The following is an 18040-nucleotide window of genomic DNA, read 5'->3' on the forward strand; positions in this document are numbered from 1 at the left end:
ACACAGTGTGCCCTACTATTGAGTTTTTCCCACCATTTGAAATATTTTCTTAGGGTTTTACTCCTTACACAGGTCTTGGTTGTTTTTTCTGTAGCTGTAGCAGCATGGACAAAACATGTAAAAACACATTCAAAAGTGGCTTTTATATTGAAATGCTGTTTGCTTTGAAAGAAACAGTGATGAGGGAAGGAGAGTTTCTTTTAGCAGGTAATGCAAGTGCCATTTATATAGAATTTGACAAATACAGATGGAGATTCTAAAAACATAGATGGAGATTCTGTGAAGTAAGAGAAATTTTTTGTTATTTTGTGATGGTGTTACTGCAGATGTCAGTAATTACTGGAAGCAAAACTGGTCACATACTTCTTACTTCAGGTAGCCTGAACTTTTATGCAGTAACAAACAAATTGCTGTTCTATGATGGTTCACTGGTGAGGCCATTTTGAGTATTTGAAAGGAGAGATGACTTATAGGAAGTCAATTTCTGCTTTTAATATGATTAAACAAAATTGCCCTTAGAAGCAATGCATCAGTGATCAGGCAAATAATTATATACCTATTTAGATATACATACATAAATACAAACACAAAAACATTTGCCCATTTCTGCTGGCTGTGTCCAGAGGTGAAGAACCTCACAAAATCTGTGTGGAAGGGAGTGCTGGCATCTTATGGAGAGTTCAGGTTTTCTTTAAGGGTCACAAAACATTTGCAGTGCTGGCAGTGGGGTGTTCCCACATCCTTCCCGAGGTGCAGGAGAGAAGGGCCCTGTGGCTGCTCCCACAGCAGGTGGTGGATGCTCAGGTTGTGTAAGGAGCTGCAGATGCTGCCATTGACTCACGCTGGCTCTTTTTGTTCGGATCGCAGTGGGAGCCAGGCCTTATGTAATGTTCATTGTCACATTCTCAGCGCTAGCACTGTCATGTCAGCAGAGGGGAAGGATTAGCTCTCCCTTTTCTTTCTTTATGGGTTGATTTTATGGGGTTTTTTGTTGGTTTTTTTTTTCCTTGTGTTGTTTTGGGTTTTTTTTTCATTTCTCCCACACTTTCTTGCAGCAGCTTTTGTTGTTCGTGTTGTCAGGGAGCAACCAGTTTCAGGCTGGTTTTAGTTTTGTGGTGTCTTTTTGGAGGGGGATTGTTAGCCTGGAGATAAAAAAGCAAGTCCTGCAACTCTCAAAACTGATATATGGATGTGTTTCTAAAAGCAATCTGTTATTTTTTTGCTCTCAGTTCCTGTTCCCTACAAATCACAGTGGGCTCCTTAATACTCACATGCAGTGTGGGTGAAGACTAGATCCATTGTTCAATATTTATGTGGAATGGGGAGAAGCACACTTGCCTTCCTCAGAGGAGTGGTCCAGGACAAGCAGATGCTCCCCAATTTATGATTTCACAGGCTGCTTCTTTTTCCTTCAGTTTAATATTCCTATGGAGAACACATCAGTTAGAGGGGATCAATGCTACTTAGTTTGTTTGTGATTTGAACAAGATAAAATGAAGGAGAACTGTTTTCTTCCTTCCCAGCCAGCAGCCTGTGGCCACCAGTTAGCTGTGAGTCACAGCAGAGAAACTGCATAGCTGGACTCTCAACAGTCTCAGGTTGCAAAGGAAGAAGGGATTTAAATCACGAAGTATCAATTAAGGATGGCTTTAAATGCAACTTGGGGGGAATAAGTTCCTTTTGTTTTTTCAGGAAACTCTGCTTTGTTTAAAGCATATAGAGGTCTGTTGTACTACTATAGTAAAACTGTTGGCTCCTTTTTGAAAAAAATATTTATCCTTTTAGGTGATTCCCCTGATACCATTTTTTACATGATAATTTAATAGAGGTTTTAATATGTTGCATAATGTAAATTAGAGAAATTGAAGTGTTTGTTGGAATCAAACCGTTCAAAACCACTGATCTCAGGTTATTTCTTACTAGATTTTGAAATGGAACAGAGAACTATTAATTGTTATTTTGCAATAACATTGCAAGTTACCACTTGCAAACTGTTACAAGACTTTTTGTCATAGAAAAGCTTAAGCTCATAGTTCCTTTACTCATGCAGTTGGGTACTTTATGGTAATGTTCTGCTAGATACTGAAGGCTGCCTATGAGGTACCAAAATGGTGCTAGTAGTGGTCTAACACACAGATGAGATTTCCCCCAAGGAACCAGCATTACCCTCATACACATCCAGTTTAGAGTGTGTGTGTGTGAACTGAGTGCATTGAGAGAAATCTTATGGCCCCAATCAACCATTTTACTCTTCTGTTGCCCAACAAAAAAGAAAAACAGAAAAGGAGATTATTGTTGCCATAAAACATGACTGTGTAACAAACAGTGAAGAGTGTTATGCAGTACAGACTTAGAAATATCTGTTTTTATTAAAATCTGTTTTATTTGTCTGTGCAAATCCTCTTGGGGTTTGCCAGGGTGCTTGATCCTGTTTCTATGGCCTGGCACCACAATGGCCAGTGTGAAGTCTTGGTTACAAAACAGGCTTTAAGGGACAAATCTTGATGAGTCCCAGATATTGGGCTTGGCTAGAGGTTGGAGAGGTGATGGAATCCTCTTTACTGTTCAGCACTGGAGCAGCATTAGTGTTAAACCTGCCCTTTCTGAAGGGATTTGTATGGGATGGTTGTGTACTCAGGAATGAGCATACCCTGTCCCTAAATCGCTTGTGTTGTAGTGGGCAAAGAACTTCGGTAAAGTCCCTTTGGCTTTTGTGAGTTTCTATAAGTACAGGGGAACCCTGTTTCTCCTCAAGTGAGGAAGGGCTCTGTTCTGCCTTGTCCTGCATCCTTGCTTTTTGCTCCATGGTATCTGTAATAGTTAATTAAATAATGGTTTAGTATTTACAGTGCTAGTGGATCCTCTGATGAAAGTGATGTACAGAAATGCCCTAAGTCCCCACATCCCCTGATGATTGCTGTTTCATTTAACAGTTTGGCTCATGGCATGCACAGCTCTGCTGTGAACAACTATCGTGTAGAAGGGGAAAAGTTGCTTTCACATTTCTCTCTCAACTTTATATGTGAGAAGTAATTTTAAAGCTTTGCAGAGGGAAAGAAAAATGTGAGGACAACAGAAATGTGTCCAAATTCTCAAGGTTTCCTCACCTAGAAGTGGGGAACACAGAATCTTTCTGTGCAGGCTTGAGGAGGAGGCAGTCATCAGCACATGGCATTTACTTACTATCTGAGGTGTTCTACCTTAAAAAAGCAAAGCCCAAGAAACTTCAGAACTATTTTTATCTTTGTTGAAAGACGGGACATAATACATGAGAGAGGCTGTCTTGGATGTTAATTTGATGTGCAGTTGATTGCAGGGTTTAACTTCTGGGTAGGATAAACATGACAGCTCTTTTTTCCTCCCTGAGTAAGCAAGAGGAATTTTTCCAAGTGTTTCCCCCTAAGATCCCAGCCCGGTTCTCAGCAGTTGAGGCACTGTGCTGGAAGGCTGAATATCTGCTGTGAGGGTGGTGCAGAGGGTTTGATGGGGATTTCTTGGGGCTGTAACCCTCCTGAGGCTCACATCCCGTGCGGGGATGTATCAGGTAATCAGTTTATCTCTCGCAAAGTGCCCTTCCTCCAGCGATTAAACACTGAGCACAGTGCCTTCGTCGGCAAAGGCAGGAGATGGGGCAGGTTGGAATAACTCAGCCATAAAACAGTAGCGGCAGCCACAATCTGGCCCTGTTGTGTAATTCCCCTTGGTGGGAGGCTCCGAACTGGGTCAGATCGGTGTGAGAAACGAGGGCAGGCTCTGGGCTGTGCACCGCGTACCTGCTGCCACCAGGCAGGGCGGGAGCCCTCCGGGACCCGGCCCCGGCGAGGGAAGGGACAGAGATAGTCGGCAGCACGGCAGTGGGCACCGAGCAGTTGACCAGCTTTGTTTCACCCAGCTCTGCAAGATTTAGTGAAGTTTTTGCAAAAGCTTCTGTTTTACTCTCCTGCGTGTGGCCGGGGCTGCCGAGTTGGTGTCAGGAGTTGGCTTATACAGAACGTGTAGTTACTGCTAAACAAAAATAAAGCTTCCATTCGAGCCCTTTTGTGGTCCAGTCTGAGGAGAGCTGCTCTCCACTGGGTTTGATTTTATCTGTTAAGACACAGGGACCCATAGCCTTGCATTTAAATAATTTTCAGATAATGTTTTGTGTTTTGATTTGGGTTTTTTATATTTTAAGGTTCTGGGACAAATGACGGGACATGAGAGGATGACACACAGGAGGATACTGGTGGGAGAAACTGTATCGTGTGTCATTCTTTGACCTGGAGCATTTAGTGACATTATAGCACTTCTGTTTTTGCTGTTTATAGAGGAGAGTTCATTCCTGCCATATTAGCAGTGTTTGTGTTTCCTTGGTTGCTTCTATGCAAAAGAAAAACTAAGCCACTGTTTTGAAATAGACCTCATTTTGAAATAGACCTAGACTTTAGCACAACATTTGTTAGGAAAATCTTCTGATAATAGATGGCTTTGTGTGCAGCCCTTGACTGAAGTCACCAGACACCAGAAAACAAGACATGCTGGAGGAGACTGTGTTGCAGCAGCCTGACAGCAACTGGGCTTGTACCTGCAGACCACAGAAGCTGAATTAATATCTTTGGCTTGTGTAAACTGGCACAGTTCCACTTGAGCTAATTCAGGTTTTGGCCTTTTCTGCCATCTGCTTGACCAAGCCAACTTATTCTGTGCGACACATGTACTAGTGGAGGGACTGCAGTTGTCTCTGCCTGGTGGTAAAGTGCTCTTGGGACTGAGTGGTGAAAGGCTTCCTATTCCAAAGCCAATCTCTGCAATGCCTTCTTTCCCCTGTGTTTTCTTTCTTTCTGACACTCTTCAATGTTATTGAGGGCCAGAGCAGGAGCTGATGACTTGAGCTGGAATAATTCAGCATACTCAACAGTTAAATTTTCAGCCCTGCTAAGGGGGGTTGTCTTTAACCTTCAGGTTTCTGAGTTAATCTGGTAACTGATGAAACACAGCTGAAAATGAAATTTAAGTGTTAAATTAAATGAAATTTTAAATGTTTACAGATATTTGAACTGCCTTATCTGCTTAGATGTTTGGGATTTAGGTTTGTTTTTAAGTGGCTGATTAGTTCTCAAAATTTTATAGTTTACAGTGGGAATGTGGTATAAGTAGGGGGCAGTGGGAAGTGAGTGATGAGGAAATGTTTCCTTCATCTTTCTTTAAAGGTTTTGGAGAATGTGTGGGTAGTAATTCTTCTGCAGCTTGATCTTTGAATACATCCTTTGCTTATATTCCTTAAGATCAGGATGCCTTCTTTCTTTTCCTTTCTTGGTTGTGTTTCCTTTCATCCATCTTACACAGCTCCTCTAGGATCATTCTGTGTGTATGAAAGATGAGTGCTCAGGAGTACCCATCACTGACCAGAAGTGACAGTGCATGATCTGAACAGATAAACTGGTGACTTGGTGATTGCCCTGACCTCTCTTGTGGCTTTATTTTTGTGTTCTACCACAATTTCTGCTGTAATGCACTGGAGTGATGTAACAGAGAAGTTATGCACAGCCAGCCCCAGTTCTTGTCCTTGAGAGAAAGGAAATGCAAATTTTGTCTAGTCCATTCTTTCTTTGTGTTTACTTTTCTTCCTGCCCTGTTTTACAATGGGAGTTCAACCTTTACAACTGGATCTTTGTTGTTTTTTGCCCAAACTATGAAGGTAACAGTGCTTTTGTTGTGTGGCTGGATCAGAGACTTCAGCCAGGCTGTGATGAGGAGGTGGGTGAACTTTGCAGTGGTACAGCTGAGGCAGGAGGGGCTTTCTGTCACTGCTCACTGTGATGGTGTTTGCAGGGATCAGGGTAACAGGTATCTGGAGGGGATGCTGACACTGATCCTTTTTTCTATGTTTCCTTTTTGGATGGTAGTGTTCAGAAATCATTCACATAATTTATTAGTTTCTGCATCTCTGAATAATCAGGCATTGATATCAGGAATTTTCCAGCAGGAAGAGTCCTGTGTGCATGTCAAGGGCACCAGTGAAGAGATGGAGATTCTTCAATGCTGGGCCTGTATCATTATGATCCATTTCTTGCAGCATCTGTTTTCTCCACAGGGTTTTGTGCTTTGTCTGATATCTAAGTCTGTTATTTAAAAGGCTGATTTGGTTTTTTCTGTGCAGTAATGCTGCTGTGATGTTGAGCCTTGGGGCTCAAAGGCTGGGATTTGCTGGGCTCACGTTCCTCTCTGGTGTCCTTGCAGGGCTGCCTCACGGTAGAACATGAGCAGGTAATGCACAAGGAGCACCACTGGGAATCATGTCAGACGAGTCAATCTCAGGGAGTGATCCGGACCTGGACCCGGACTTGGAGCAGGAGGATATGGAAGAGGAGGAGGAGGAAGATGAGGAGGAGGCGATGGAGGAGGACAACGATGGGGATGACGAGGAGGACTTACTTGATGAAAGTGGTGAGTGAATGGGGTTGGGAATACACTGATGCCTTGTGAAGGCTGGCCTAGAACAGAGGCCTGACAGAGTTAATGAATAAAGGAGGGATTTATTAAAAGGTCTCCATGGATCCACCTTGGGCAGCACAAGAGCCAGCCAGGGCTGCACCCAAGATGAACCAAAATGGTCACAAAATGCACAACCAGTCATAGGGTCTCTCACTTTGATCAGTTCTGCTCCATTTGCATATTTCAGTTAATTGTCCAGTTACAGCTTTAGCCCATGCAGACCCATCCTTCTTGTTTTTCTCTCTTCAATCTGCGTTGTTTGTGCTCCTGGGCCTGAAATTTGGGTGGTTGTCCTTGGTCCCAAGCTAGGAGAGGAATTGTTTTGTCCAGCTACTCTATGAAGAGAGCTCACCATCCCTTAATATGAAGCTCAGAACTACACACTAAAGCAGTACAGAATCTGAAAAATATGAAAGCTAAAACCTGAGGTATCAATACATTGTTATAGAAAGCTGGCTGTCACCCCTTGGGAGGTTTTGTAAGGGTTAGGATTTGTCCAGCTCTTGGTAGGGAGAAGTCCTTATGTGGCTGTTTAGTTTTAATAGATTTTTAATGTTAAATATGCTCTCCTGGCCAAAAAATATTTCCATCAGGAAAACAAGCCACAATTATAAATTGTAAGGAGGATAGAATTTTTAAAATAGCTTCAAATTTCAGGAAAGCAATTATATAAAGTAAATGAGCTGATTTGCAATTACTTGTATTATTTAAAGATTATGGTGAAAATAAATATATCTGTGTCATTGGCTTGTCCCAAACATAAACAATTTGATGGATGCTATGGACAATTATTGCTCATTCACAGTAATAATTTTTAACAGCTGGAAAATGTTCTTTACTGCCAGCATACAGGTTGGGTTCTCCTTTGTTTGTTTTACAAGATGAAAGATGGAAGTGCTAAGTTGTCACCTTCTAATCCTCACCTAGTTCCACCTGCCCTACTCTCTTCTTCAGGAGAGGAGGAGTTCAGACCAGGGCTAATGCAGGTGTTTGTGAGCCTGTGCTGTGCAGGTTACATTTGAGTGTTACTGGATAACTGTTCTGGGTCATGGCACAATCCTAGAAATGTCTGTTGGTCCAGAAGGGCTGATGTTCTAGGGCACAGAGACTGGAATTCCCCATGCTGAATTTGCCTTCAAACTCTTTGTATCACAAAACTGTAGCCAGAGCCTAAGGGGATGCTCTATTCACTTCCTTTAAAATTGCAATTTTTAATAACTTCAATGGGTATGCAGGTATTTGAATATACCTACCTAAACCAACTGAGAGTAATCTTCCTTTTCTTAGCAGAGAATGTGTTAAAAATAGATGCTTCTCTCTTCTTGTAGTTACTAAAGAATTTTTGGCTTCAAAATAAATTGTTGTCCTCAAGTGTTGTTTGTTTTGCTGTTATATTCTTTCAGCCATGTGCTATTTGAAGATACTGTTTTCGTTTTAAATGTTTTTATAAAAATGTTTACACAAAAACAAATGCATTCCTCTTTTTTTTTTTTTATTCACATGGTGGCTTTTTCTAATGAGAAGGTAGCAGAAGTGAAAGTGTTAGTTCAGGTAAGAAACAAGGGAATTCCCAGTATCAACGCAGAGAAGAGTTACAAGGTCGCAGGTTACTCTGTCTCAGACTGGTGATGGTGATGATGATGATGATGGCACTTTGTTTACAGGACCCTGCAGCAGTGGGGCAGGAGGAAGTGTGATGTGGTTGCCAAACTTTCATTAACAGAAGGGAGTGTCTGTATGTCATGTCCAAGTGGGTCATTCCCACTGTTCCACTAGTCTGTTATCATAGACTGATGTACTTTATCATCAACATCTATATTAGTGTGAGTGGATACTCACAGTTGTTTGTCAGGAGTATTCTTTCCAAAGTAGACAAGATCAATGTAGGTATACAGAGCATTGTGAGCTGCTAATGACAGCTCTTTATTTTCATGTTAAAACACTAGAAACATGTTTATGTTTTATATTTTTGTTGTGACTCATTAAAAATATTTTTTTTAAGTAGAAAATAATGAGGAACAGTAAAAAGAATTTACATGAGAAACTAACATTAAGTATTTTTATGTTTATTCATTACGTACAAGGGAAAACTCCCTCCCATAAGCTGAGCAAAGCTAGATTGCCTCTGAGGTTTCAGAATGTTCAGCTTTAATTCTGCCTGCCACAATATCAGAATGCTTTCTGGGTGCTTAGATGTATAATTATTATCTTCTGTGGAGGTGTCCAGTCTGCTTTTCCTGATATCTCCTTACAGCTACACATTGCCTCCAAAATGTCATTTGGCATTTGTATCACCTTAGATCTAATGTAAACCAGCCTTCTGCTCTTTAGCCTATGAAATATAACCAACTTCAGAATTAAGAGGTTCATTTCATTGTGCCCATCTGATGTTTGTAATCCCATGGCTTTGAAGAGTAACCTCATTCATAAATATCATATTTTGAACAGACAGTTTTATTCATAAGGGATGCCGTGCTCTAGTGTTTATATTATGAAGCTTTTAAAAAGCTTAATTTTAATAATTTCTGTTAAAACTTTGTTCTCCCTATTCCCAGCTGTGCTGTTCTGCTCCCCTCCTGGTATTGTGGTTGTTCTGATCCCACTGGGGATCCTGGAGGGATCTTTCCCTTGAGGATGGGCTCATGCATATTTCTAGCACAACAAGCTTTAGATGATTAATAAATCTTTCAGAGCTATTTCTTGGAAGGCTGACAGGCTGCTTAAACATTTTCTCCAAATGGAAACTGATTACTTGTTTTAAATAATAGTGATTATATCAATTAAAAAAATAACATTTTTACTGCTTGCTTGCAAACTACTGGCTTTGTTTAGGATTTCTGTGTATTGATGGTAGTTCAAATAACTTAAGAACTTTCCAGTGTTAATGTAATGTTATCCACACTTGGTGGTGGTTGATCATATCATCTCAGACTTAGCAGTGACTTGTGTTTTGCATGTTTAACCTGTTTTTGTCTTTCTGATACATGTTGTATGTGGAGTTAATCCTTGTGTGTAGTTCCAGTTTCATAGTCTTCTAGGAGTCTTTATACATTCTGGTACTTTAGTGCTATCTTCAGTTTTGGCACATTTTTCTCCTTTCTGCTCAGTTTTGTTTGCATTTAGTATAGGCTGTCCTGTGGGTGGTCTAGAGTTAGTTTGTACCTGTATTGTACAGGCTTTCAGTATGGAAGAACACAGCTCTTCAACCTTTGCCCTTGCCCTCAAGGAATCAAAGGAGCCTGAAAAGCTGATTTTCTGAATATTTCTCAGTAAGTGAAAGCTAATAACCACACAGCTTACATCCTTTATCCATTTCTTCAGTGGTGGCCAGCTAATGAACCTGGGCATCATGTGTAGGAAATCTTTCAGCTTTAGTCTTTTCTTTTTTTCTAGAATTCTCCTTTCAGAACTTACCTATTCTGACTTACAGCCCCTTCCCTGGCTGCCAGACTGCACACCCATCCCAGCAGCACGCCTCAATCCTAGCCAGAGGCTGCCACTGCTTTTCCAGCCTTGTCATCCCTGCCCACTTCATCTGTTTTTTCACCACTTGTGGGTTGCAGCACCTGTTTTATCATGTTTGATTTTGTGATAGCAATGCATGACTGCTAGAAACTTTTTTTGTTACCTCCCTGAATCATTTTCACTGGAAATGTGATGTGCTGATGACTGTAGAGATAAAGGGCCGTTTCAAGTCCTGCACTTTTTCTCTGATCCTGGTTGTTGCTCAGGGCTGTGTAGGACTCCATAGGAATAAAAGCTAATTTGAGCAAAGAGGAAACAAATCTCCAATATGGATTTTACAGATCATTTCAAATGTGTGGACCGTTTATACCTCAGAGCTTTCTCAAGGAAAGCTGTTGAGTGTTTGAATGAATCCCACTGTACTGTTCTGTTTTTTCACTTTGGGAATGTCTCTGGATTATTCTGATGTCTCTGGAATTCATTATCTCTTATTCATATGTATTGCTGTAATTCTGCTATTAATAGTGATGGCAAGTTGCTTGTTTTCTTACCTCTGAGTATATGGGTTAAACACTTTCTTCAAGTGCAGTTTGGGATAGAAGTGGTTGTTCAGTTCTCTCAAAGATGTCTTAATGAGCACAAGCATTCAGACCCTGTCCTCAAAGGCTCCTAGTTGTGTTTGCATTCCAGGACGCACGGTACAGCAGACAGGGGTTGGAATCTGTGCTTTTAGGGTACATACTGGTGAACAGTTTCCCAGTACTACAGTAGTGCTGCAGTTCTTACTGTACAAAGATACTAGGCAACACCAAATAATAACATATTAGGTAATACTGTTGTGATAAGACAAACTGCATGGAATTGGCCTTGTCTCCTGCCCTGTGTTCTGCACTTTTTCTCCTTTCCTGTCCCCTCTTTCTTTCCCCACATTCCAGGGCTGGGAATGTGTGAGCTCTGTGGCATCTCTGTTTGACTACTGGAGAACTGGAGGAGCTCCCTCTTCCCAGCTCAGACTCATGCTGTTCCTCCTACTCCCTGGCAATGTGCTGGAGCAAACCAAGACTGGTTTGTGTGGGGTTTTGTGGACATACAGACTCTTAGAGAGGAATGAATGAGAAGCACAGTTGGTTGGTGGTACAGAATAATGAGTCCAGGAGAGGAGGACACATGGGTGCATGTGATGTTTTGCACTGCAGCTCCTTGGTAGGGTGAGGGCATCAGAAAATTTCAGAACATCTGAGAGATTGGCACATGAGGTGAGTGAGGGGGAAGAGAGACCCTTTTCCTCACCTTAACCTCTTAAAACTGCTGACCCTGCTTGTGACATTTGATAGCTCAAACAGAGCCACCTTTCCTTTCTTCAGCATGATCCACAATGTATTTCAGTAGCTGCTTTTGCTTGAACTTGAGCTCCCACTTGGTACTCACAGTTTTGAACTTCCCCCTTTGATACCAAGGCAGGAGCTCTTGACTTCAGATGGCACCACTGCTGATCTAAGCTTGAAAGTAAGCTCTGCTTACCTTGAGCCCTCACTGGAGGAAAGTCTGTTCATTTAAAGGGGTCCTGCTTGATCAGCTTTTCCTATGATTTTCACTTCGTTGTTGAGGAAAAAAATGTTGGCATGAAGTTATAGCAAGTATGGATTTTGTTTAATATGATGTTCCTCTGTGGCTCTTTGTGGGTCATCATTATAGGGTGCAATTATATTGAAAGGGAAATCAATTTGTAGCTGCCTGGGCAAATTCTTTGTCTAATCTAATGGGAAAAATGAGTAGTTAATACCATACTTACTAGAAAGTTCATTAGCACCTGGAGTTATTAAAGCTGAAATTATTTTGGAAATCTGTTTTTAACATCATGTGGAAGTGTGGGTTAATACTTCTTTGAATGATACATGAATGCATCCTTAAGGTACAGAGATCTGCTGCTCATTTTGGAGATGGTGTTATTCATGTGCTTCCCACCCCAAAGCATTCTATCTTTTCTTCTCCCCAACAAAGTGCTGGAACAAAACAAAACTGGGGTGTGTGGGAGTCCCCAGCTGGATGTGTGTGGTTGGGAACAGAGCAACTTTCTGTCCTTACAGGGGAAGAGAGGAAAGTCTTTGGTATAAATCTGTTCATTTTGTAGGCTCCTCCTCCTCAAATATGTGAGTTTTTGCTTTTTGACTGTGGTTATTCTTATAAATTAGGTCATGTTATACTTACCTGTATGAAACTGAGAGAGAGGCAGAGGAAGAGTATGGAGACAGTTTCCTATCTTGCTGAATGATATCATTTATCATTTTATATCCAGATTTAAAAAGGCCCATCCTGCTGGAGATAAAAAGGAGGAGAAAAAAGAAACTACTGTTAGAAAGTAATTTCTCTGCACTTTTTACCTGAAATGAATGATCATGCTTGTGTTGGTAAATGCAGATTTGTTCCAACAACCTGAAACCTTTTGCCTTCTACTTTTGACCAAACTGCACAGCATTTTCTTTAAGGAAACACTGGTTTTAAGTTGTCCTTCCTATCTGCTAGAAAATTTAATTTATTCTTTAACAAGAGGAGGAGCACTTAGGTACTTACTGCTTTAATCTCTCCACTCCTTTTAGAAAGCAGCCTCTCACAGCTGTGTCTCCAGGTGGCACCAAGGGCAGATGGGCATCCCAAGGTCGAGGCAGCCTCAGAGTACAGAACTGCTCTTTGAGGAATCCTGCTTCCATCTGCTGCAGTGTGTGGCACAGTGGCCTTGGGTGCTGCATGCTTCCTGCCTCAGGCTGGTGACTTGAGCTTTGATCTCCTGTCCTTGTTTAGCTGGAGGCAGGTGCTGGGGCTAAGGAAAGGCACAAGCCCATCAGAGTGAGCTTGGAGTGGAGAGCAGGGAGGGTCTTTTTGTTGTTTGAAAGTGGATGAGCTGGAGCAAAAGGTATGGAATGAAACAGAATCAGGACTTTGCTAAGTCTAGAAAAGCACTGAAACAATCATGAGGGGAGCTTTAACTGTAAACTCCTCTGTGTTCTGTAGGTACCTGTGTTCTGTAGGTGCCGGGGTGGTGAGTCCCCATATGTTATAATCCTGCACTTTAATCTACAAGTGGATGTTTGCAGTGCACAATGTGAATTTCTTAGGAAAAAGGAAGAGTGGTGATTGGCATCATCTCACTTTTTCCTTCTTGATGGACTTCCCTATATATATTCTTTTGTTTTGGTTACTTGTGGCTGGATGCAGCTCTCTCTAGAGCCCACCAATACTATTTCCAAGGAAGCTGGGAGGGCGTATCCTGGAGGAAACAAGCCTCTGCTCCAGTGTAGCTTTGTTGCCTATGCAATGGCTCTGGTCTTAGTAAAGAGCCAGATCTGAGCTTTCATGTACCACTGTGCACTTTGATGATCCTTTCAAGCCAGGCAGGTTTTCATGCTTCTAGTAACTTTATGTAGACTGTCTTCCAAGCCAATAATTGCCTGCAAAGCAGATGGCTTGTGGGGTATCATAAGAGGTACAAAAGCAATCACTACCTGTAGGAGAATTTACTTGTCAACTAATATCCTGCCTATTGATATCTGTTTAAACTTAATTAAATTGTCATAGGAAACTACATTGCATTACATTAGAAATTGATCCTTATGGATCAGAGTGTTTAAATGTACTTCATTATATATATGCAGAGTGTGGGTCTCAGCCTCAGATGGTTGTGGGTAACTCTGTAAATGTGCATCCAATTGGAGATAGTGGATGTATTTCTCAGGTGATACACAAGAACTAAGAAGTTGAGGGGAATTTTGTTGTTTTCTCAGTTCCTGAAAGTGAGAAGGTCTTTGTGTCTGTTCAGCATACACTCTGTGTCCACAAACCTTGTGTTCAAGACTTTTGTTGCTTTCCTAAGACACAAAAAATTAGGACCTGGCTGGCTTCTATGTTTCCACAATCCAGGTGAATAAAATACAAAAGACACAGTATCAAAGGTAGAAGAAGATGGGGATGGTAGCATTCACAGTTTCAGCAGACCTAGTTACTGAGTAATACTGAAGGGTTACATTGAAATTGCAGAGGAGGTTTGCCTCTCATTTAGGCAAAAGCCCCACGGATTTCTATGGGAATTTTGCTTCATTACAGAAGGCTGCAGATTTTACCCATTGTTTTTATCCTGGCAGTTTCCCGGGAGCACAGTGTGTGTGTCACAGCAAAATGATGTTTGTGTGTGCAGTCTGAGGGCTTGGCCCTGCCAAGCCAGCGAGGGTCCCTGTCTCCAGCACACTGTGCAGACCCTGTGGCACCCAACTTGCTTGAACTGGATTTACTGGATTCACTAAATGATGTTAAATAAATATCCTCTTGAGTGCTTTGCTGGGAGCAGCCAGTGCTGGATGCTTTGTTATCTCCCCTGTGCCAGTTCCGAAGCTGCAGATTGCCTGGCTGGGCATTGTGCTGCGTTGGGGCGGTTTCGGAGGTGGGAGCACGGCAGAGGTGCCTTCCCTGTGGGCTGTTTGCCGATAAATCAGGGAGGAATGGGGAGGAGCGGTGCCTGGGATTCGGGGGCTTTACTGCCTGATTCCAGCACTCTGAGTAACCCCGTGAACTCGGTTATTCCCAGCAGGGTGAGGTGTGGCCTGGGGGCTGCTGTGGGAAGGAAGGATGGGATCCTGAGGAGTGCTGTGCCCCAGCCCCCTGCGCAGGGGATTGCGGAGTGCCGATGTCGCGGCTCGGTCGCTCTGTCCGATGGCGGGGACTCTTCCCGGTCCCCTCGGCTTGTCCCGAGCAGGGGGAAGCTCCGAAGGAAATCGTCGGTGCCTCCCCTGCCCGCCTCCCAGGCTCTCTGACAGCGGCTTCCTTTTTGAGAGGGTGGCACAAAGTCTGGCATAGTCTGAGTGTTATATAACCTGGAGTAATGACTAGCTTTACTTCTTTAAAAGGAGGTGATGACGCCAGAGCTCTGCTTCCTTCAGAGCCGCCAATTGGGCGCAGGGACTGGCAGATCTCGTGAAATGATGTGCTGTTATAACCAGCTACGCTTTCCCCCCTCTTTTCTCCCTCCTTCCCTTTGATCTATTGCGTATGATGGAATACAAAATAGAAATCTTTCCATGCAGTTGAGGAGCAGCCCACGTCCATGGCTCTGCATTTTCTATATTTATGTATACAGAGTTTCTCAAATGTTTTTTTTATCTGTATTTTATCTCTTCTCTTAAAGCTGTCACAAATGTGAGATCAGCATGAAGGTGTGGGGAGCAGGGTCAGCAGTTATTAACTGAACAAAGAATTGCCTCAAATTGTCTTCCTGCTTTTCTGATAAGCTTTGCATGACATAGAAGTTGTGCTTTATTGGCCAAAAACTTGCATTTTTATTGTCATAATGCCAGAGAATCTCTAACAAAGGACAGTCCCACCTTGCTCCTCTGTCCTGTTTGATGTCTTTTTCCCCCAGTACATTTCACATTGTCAGCTTTGTACCACACCTTGCCATTGCTAATGGGTACTGTATTCCCTCAGCTGCAACTGCTGTAACAGTGATGAAATCATATGGAAACTAATTAGCAAATTTGTAATGTGGTATTTTCCCTCTTGAACAGGTAAGGAGTGGCAAAGTCACTTTGCCAAGTTCGCCTGATGAGTATAAGGAAGCCAAAGTGAAAATTCTCTGGTTTACATTTTAGGCAGCACCCCTTTTATGTTCAAATGGGTGAAACCCAGTTTCACTGGGTGAAACTTCTTTGATTTTCATCTGAATTTAAAACCATGCAAGGGCTCCTTAATTTCATTTTCCCCTAATTTATATGGTATTGGTTTTGTTTTTATGGTTTTAAATCATTATGGTTTTAATGGTTGGTTTAATAAAATGTGCATGTAGCTGTATGTTCTGCAAGTGTAATATTAAATAATAAACATGTGGAGGGAGATGAAGAACTGTTTTAATTAAATTAGAAGTAATCTTCAGATTTTAAAATACAATATCACATCACAGTTATTTCCTTTATCTTTTTAACTTCTTGCTTAGGCTTTAGAGAAACTGCAGCATGGAACTTGTAGAAGTGTCTGGTTCATTGTTTGGTTCAAAGTATTTTTTTATTAACAGTATTTTGTACTGCAGATGTTTAAAATGTCTTGTTCACATTTTCTTCAATATGCAGTTCACTGACTCAGCCTCAAAAAATTCTAAGTAGGAGTCAGAGGACTTTATTTCCACTTGCAAATATGCAAATAGGAATGAGACAGGAGAAAGCTACAAGATAAAATCTTTTTGGGCTAGGTGAACAGAAACTTCTAGTTTAAATCTCTGTCAAAACAAATTTTGCAATTAAAACATCTGCAGATAATCCCCATCTATGTAAAATATTTAAATACTTGAACTGTTAGAGGTGATTTAAAAGTGGTACTTTTGTGTACTCAACTTGATTTATGTCAGATTTGCACATAGCTGAAAATTAATAGAATGAAATTAAAGTTGTACCAAAAAACTCTTCAGTGGTGCACAAATACGTTGTGTCATCTACAGCAGCAGAGAAATTTAGCAAGTTACAGAAATGAGGAATCAGTTTCTTGAATGTAACTGGGATTGTAACTGAATGGATTTAATTTTTATTAGAATGATGACAAATATCTATGGTATAAATTCTTCAACTTTAAATCATTACATCTTGTCTAGTAACAGCTTATTTTCTTTGGTACATTTAAACAACCTCTGAAAGCCTTGTAATCTCAAGCAGTGTGTTTTGCCACAGTGCCAGTGTGAAAAGCATTTGCAAGAGGCACTGCATTGTGTCACTTCCTGTATTTTGTGCAATTAGATTTTTGTTACATTATGTACAACTTCCAACCTCCTCCCACTTATGATTTAGATGAGTTTGGGAAAGAAAATACACCAAGATTTATATGAATGAAATAAAATTAGGAAAAACAGATTTACCAAATTTTATGCCTTATGGTTGAATATGAAACTCACTAAAGACAATGGAAAAACTCCTCTGGTTTTCCATGGTTGGTTTAGATCTTATCAAAAAAAGAATTTTTATTTGCAGTGCAGTGTTTGTTTAAAAAGCAAATGATTCTCAAAGCCCAGCAATACTCAGTTGCCAACACAGAGTGTTGTGGAGTCCAAGTGTGAGTCTGTCTGAACCGTTCTGGGTGGATAAACAACACCTTATACCGTGTCCAAGTCAAACCTGGGATTCTTGGGTGTTTTCTGTGTTGCTAAAACAACATGGAAACTAGGGCAGGGAAAGTGGCCTTAATGATGTGTATGTGCTACTAGCAGGTGCTAATCAAGAGTGAAATGTGGCTGTCAAGCCTGGTTCATGTTCAGTAACTTACAAACAATTTGGGTTAGTAGGCAGCTTCCCTGCACAGTGGAGGTCAGTGGGGTGTGCAGAAGGGAGCTGCTGGGTGTGGAGCTTGGCTGGGAGAAAGCCATGGCGTGGGGAAGGGACTGTGCAGCCAGCCTGGAGCAGTTAAGGGTGGGCAAGAAAGGTCTCTTGTGCTTTATGAGGTGGTGATGAGGATGAACAGCCTGGAGGGAAGGGCACCACCCCAGCTTACAGGGACCAAGAGCAGGGTGGCACATCAGAGATGCAGTGCTTCTTCTGCTGCTGTCCTTGCTGGGCTTGGGTCAGGTCAGGGAGCAGTCATGGAGCTGCTCAGCCTGTGGAGCAGGGACTGAGAGGTTCAAGGTGGACACCAGGCATGGGGCTGGGGAAAGAGCTACTCCACCTTGAAGGGAATGCATGTTTTGGGACATTTTGTTGAAATTTTTTTAGTTTAAACTGACTTCAGTTTGATAATGTTCTTTGCTATACAGGGGAATTAATGTCCTAAAATGCTTAAACACTTTATGGTCAAGTTTCTTGTCCCTATAGACAGGTTTAAGTATGAGTTTTAATGCTTGTGAATTTACAGTGTTCAGGGATGCTGACATTGCTGCTGGAAACACTTGTCAGCCTAATAAAAAACCTGTTCTGAAGGACCTTTCTCTTAATATTCTATGAAAATACAAACTTCATATTGTTGTGTGGGTGTTTTTTAACAGGTAATGCCCTAAGTTGTTAGCAAGGGAATCTCTCAGGTGACAAAAGCTTTTTGAGAAGCCTCTTGTGACATATAGCACAGTTTGTACAATTGCAAAGAG

General features: G+C 41.7%; 1 protein-coding gene across 2 annotated transcripts in view; it reads left to right on the forward strand.

Annotated features, from left to right (window-relative positions):
• RAD54L2 (RAD54 like 2) overlaps window positions 1-18040 on the forward strand; it is a 67380-nt gene that overhangs the window by 14986 nt on the left and 34354 nt on the right. For both annotated transcript variants that reach the window (XM_054281263.1, XM_054281261.1), the window contains exon 2: window positions 6220-6426. In XM_054281263.1, coding sequence (XP_054137238.1) covers window positions 6276-6426 — 151 coding nt within the window. In that variant the 5' untranslated portion in view covers window positions 6220-6275. The remainder of the gene's footprint in view (window positions 1-6219; window positions 6427-18040) is intronic.

The sequence above is a fragment of the Melozone crissalis genome, unplaced genomic scaffold (assembly GCF_028551555.1).
Source record: "Melozone crissalis strain CALT ecotype California unplaced genomic scaffold, PUWL_Pcris_2 ptg000029l_1, whole genome shotgun sequence".
NCBI lineage: Eukaryota > Metazoa > Chordata > Aves > Passeriformes > Passerellidae > Melozone > Melozone crissalis.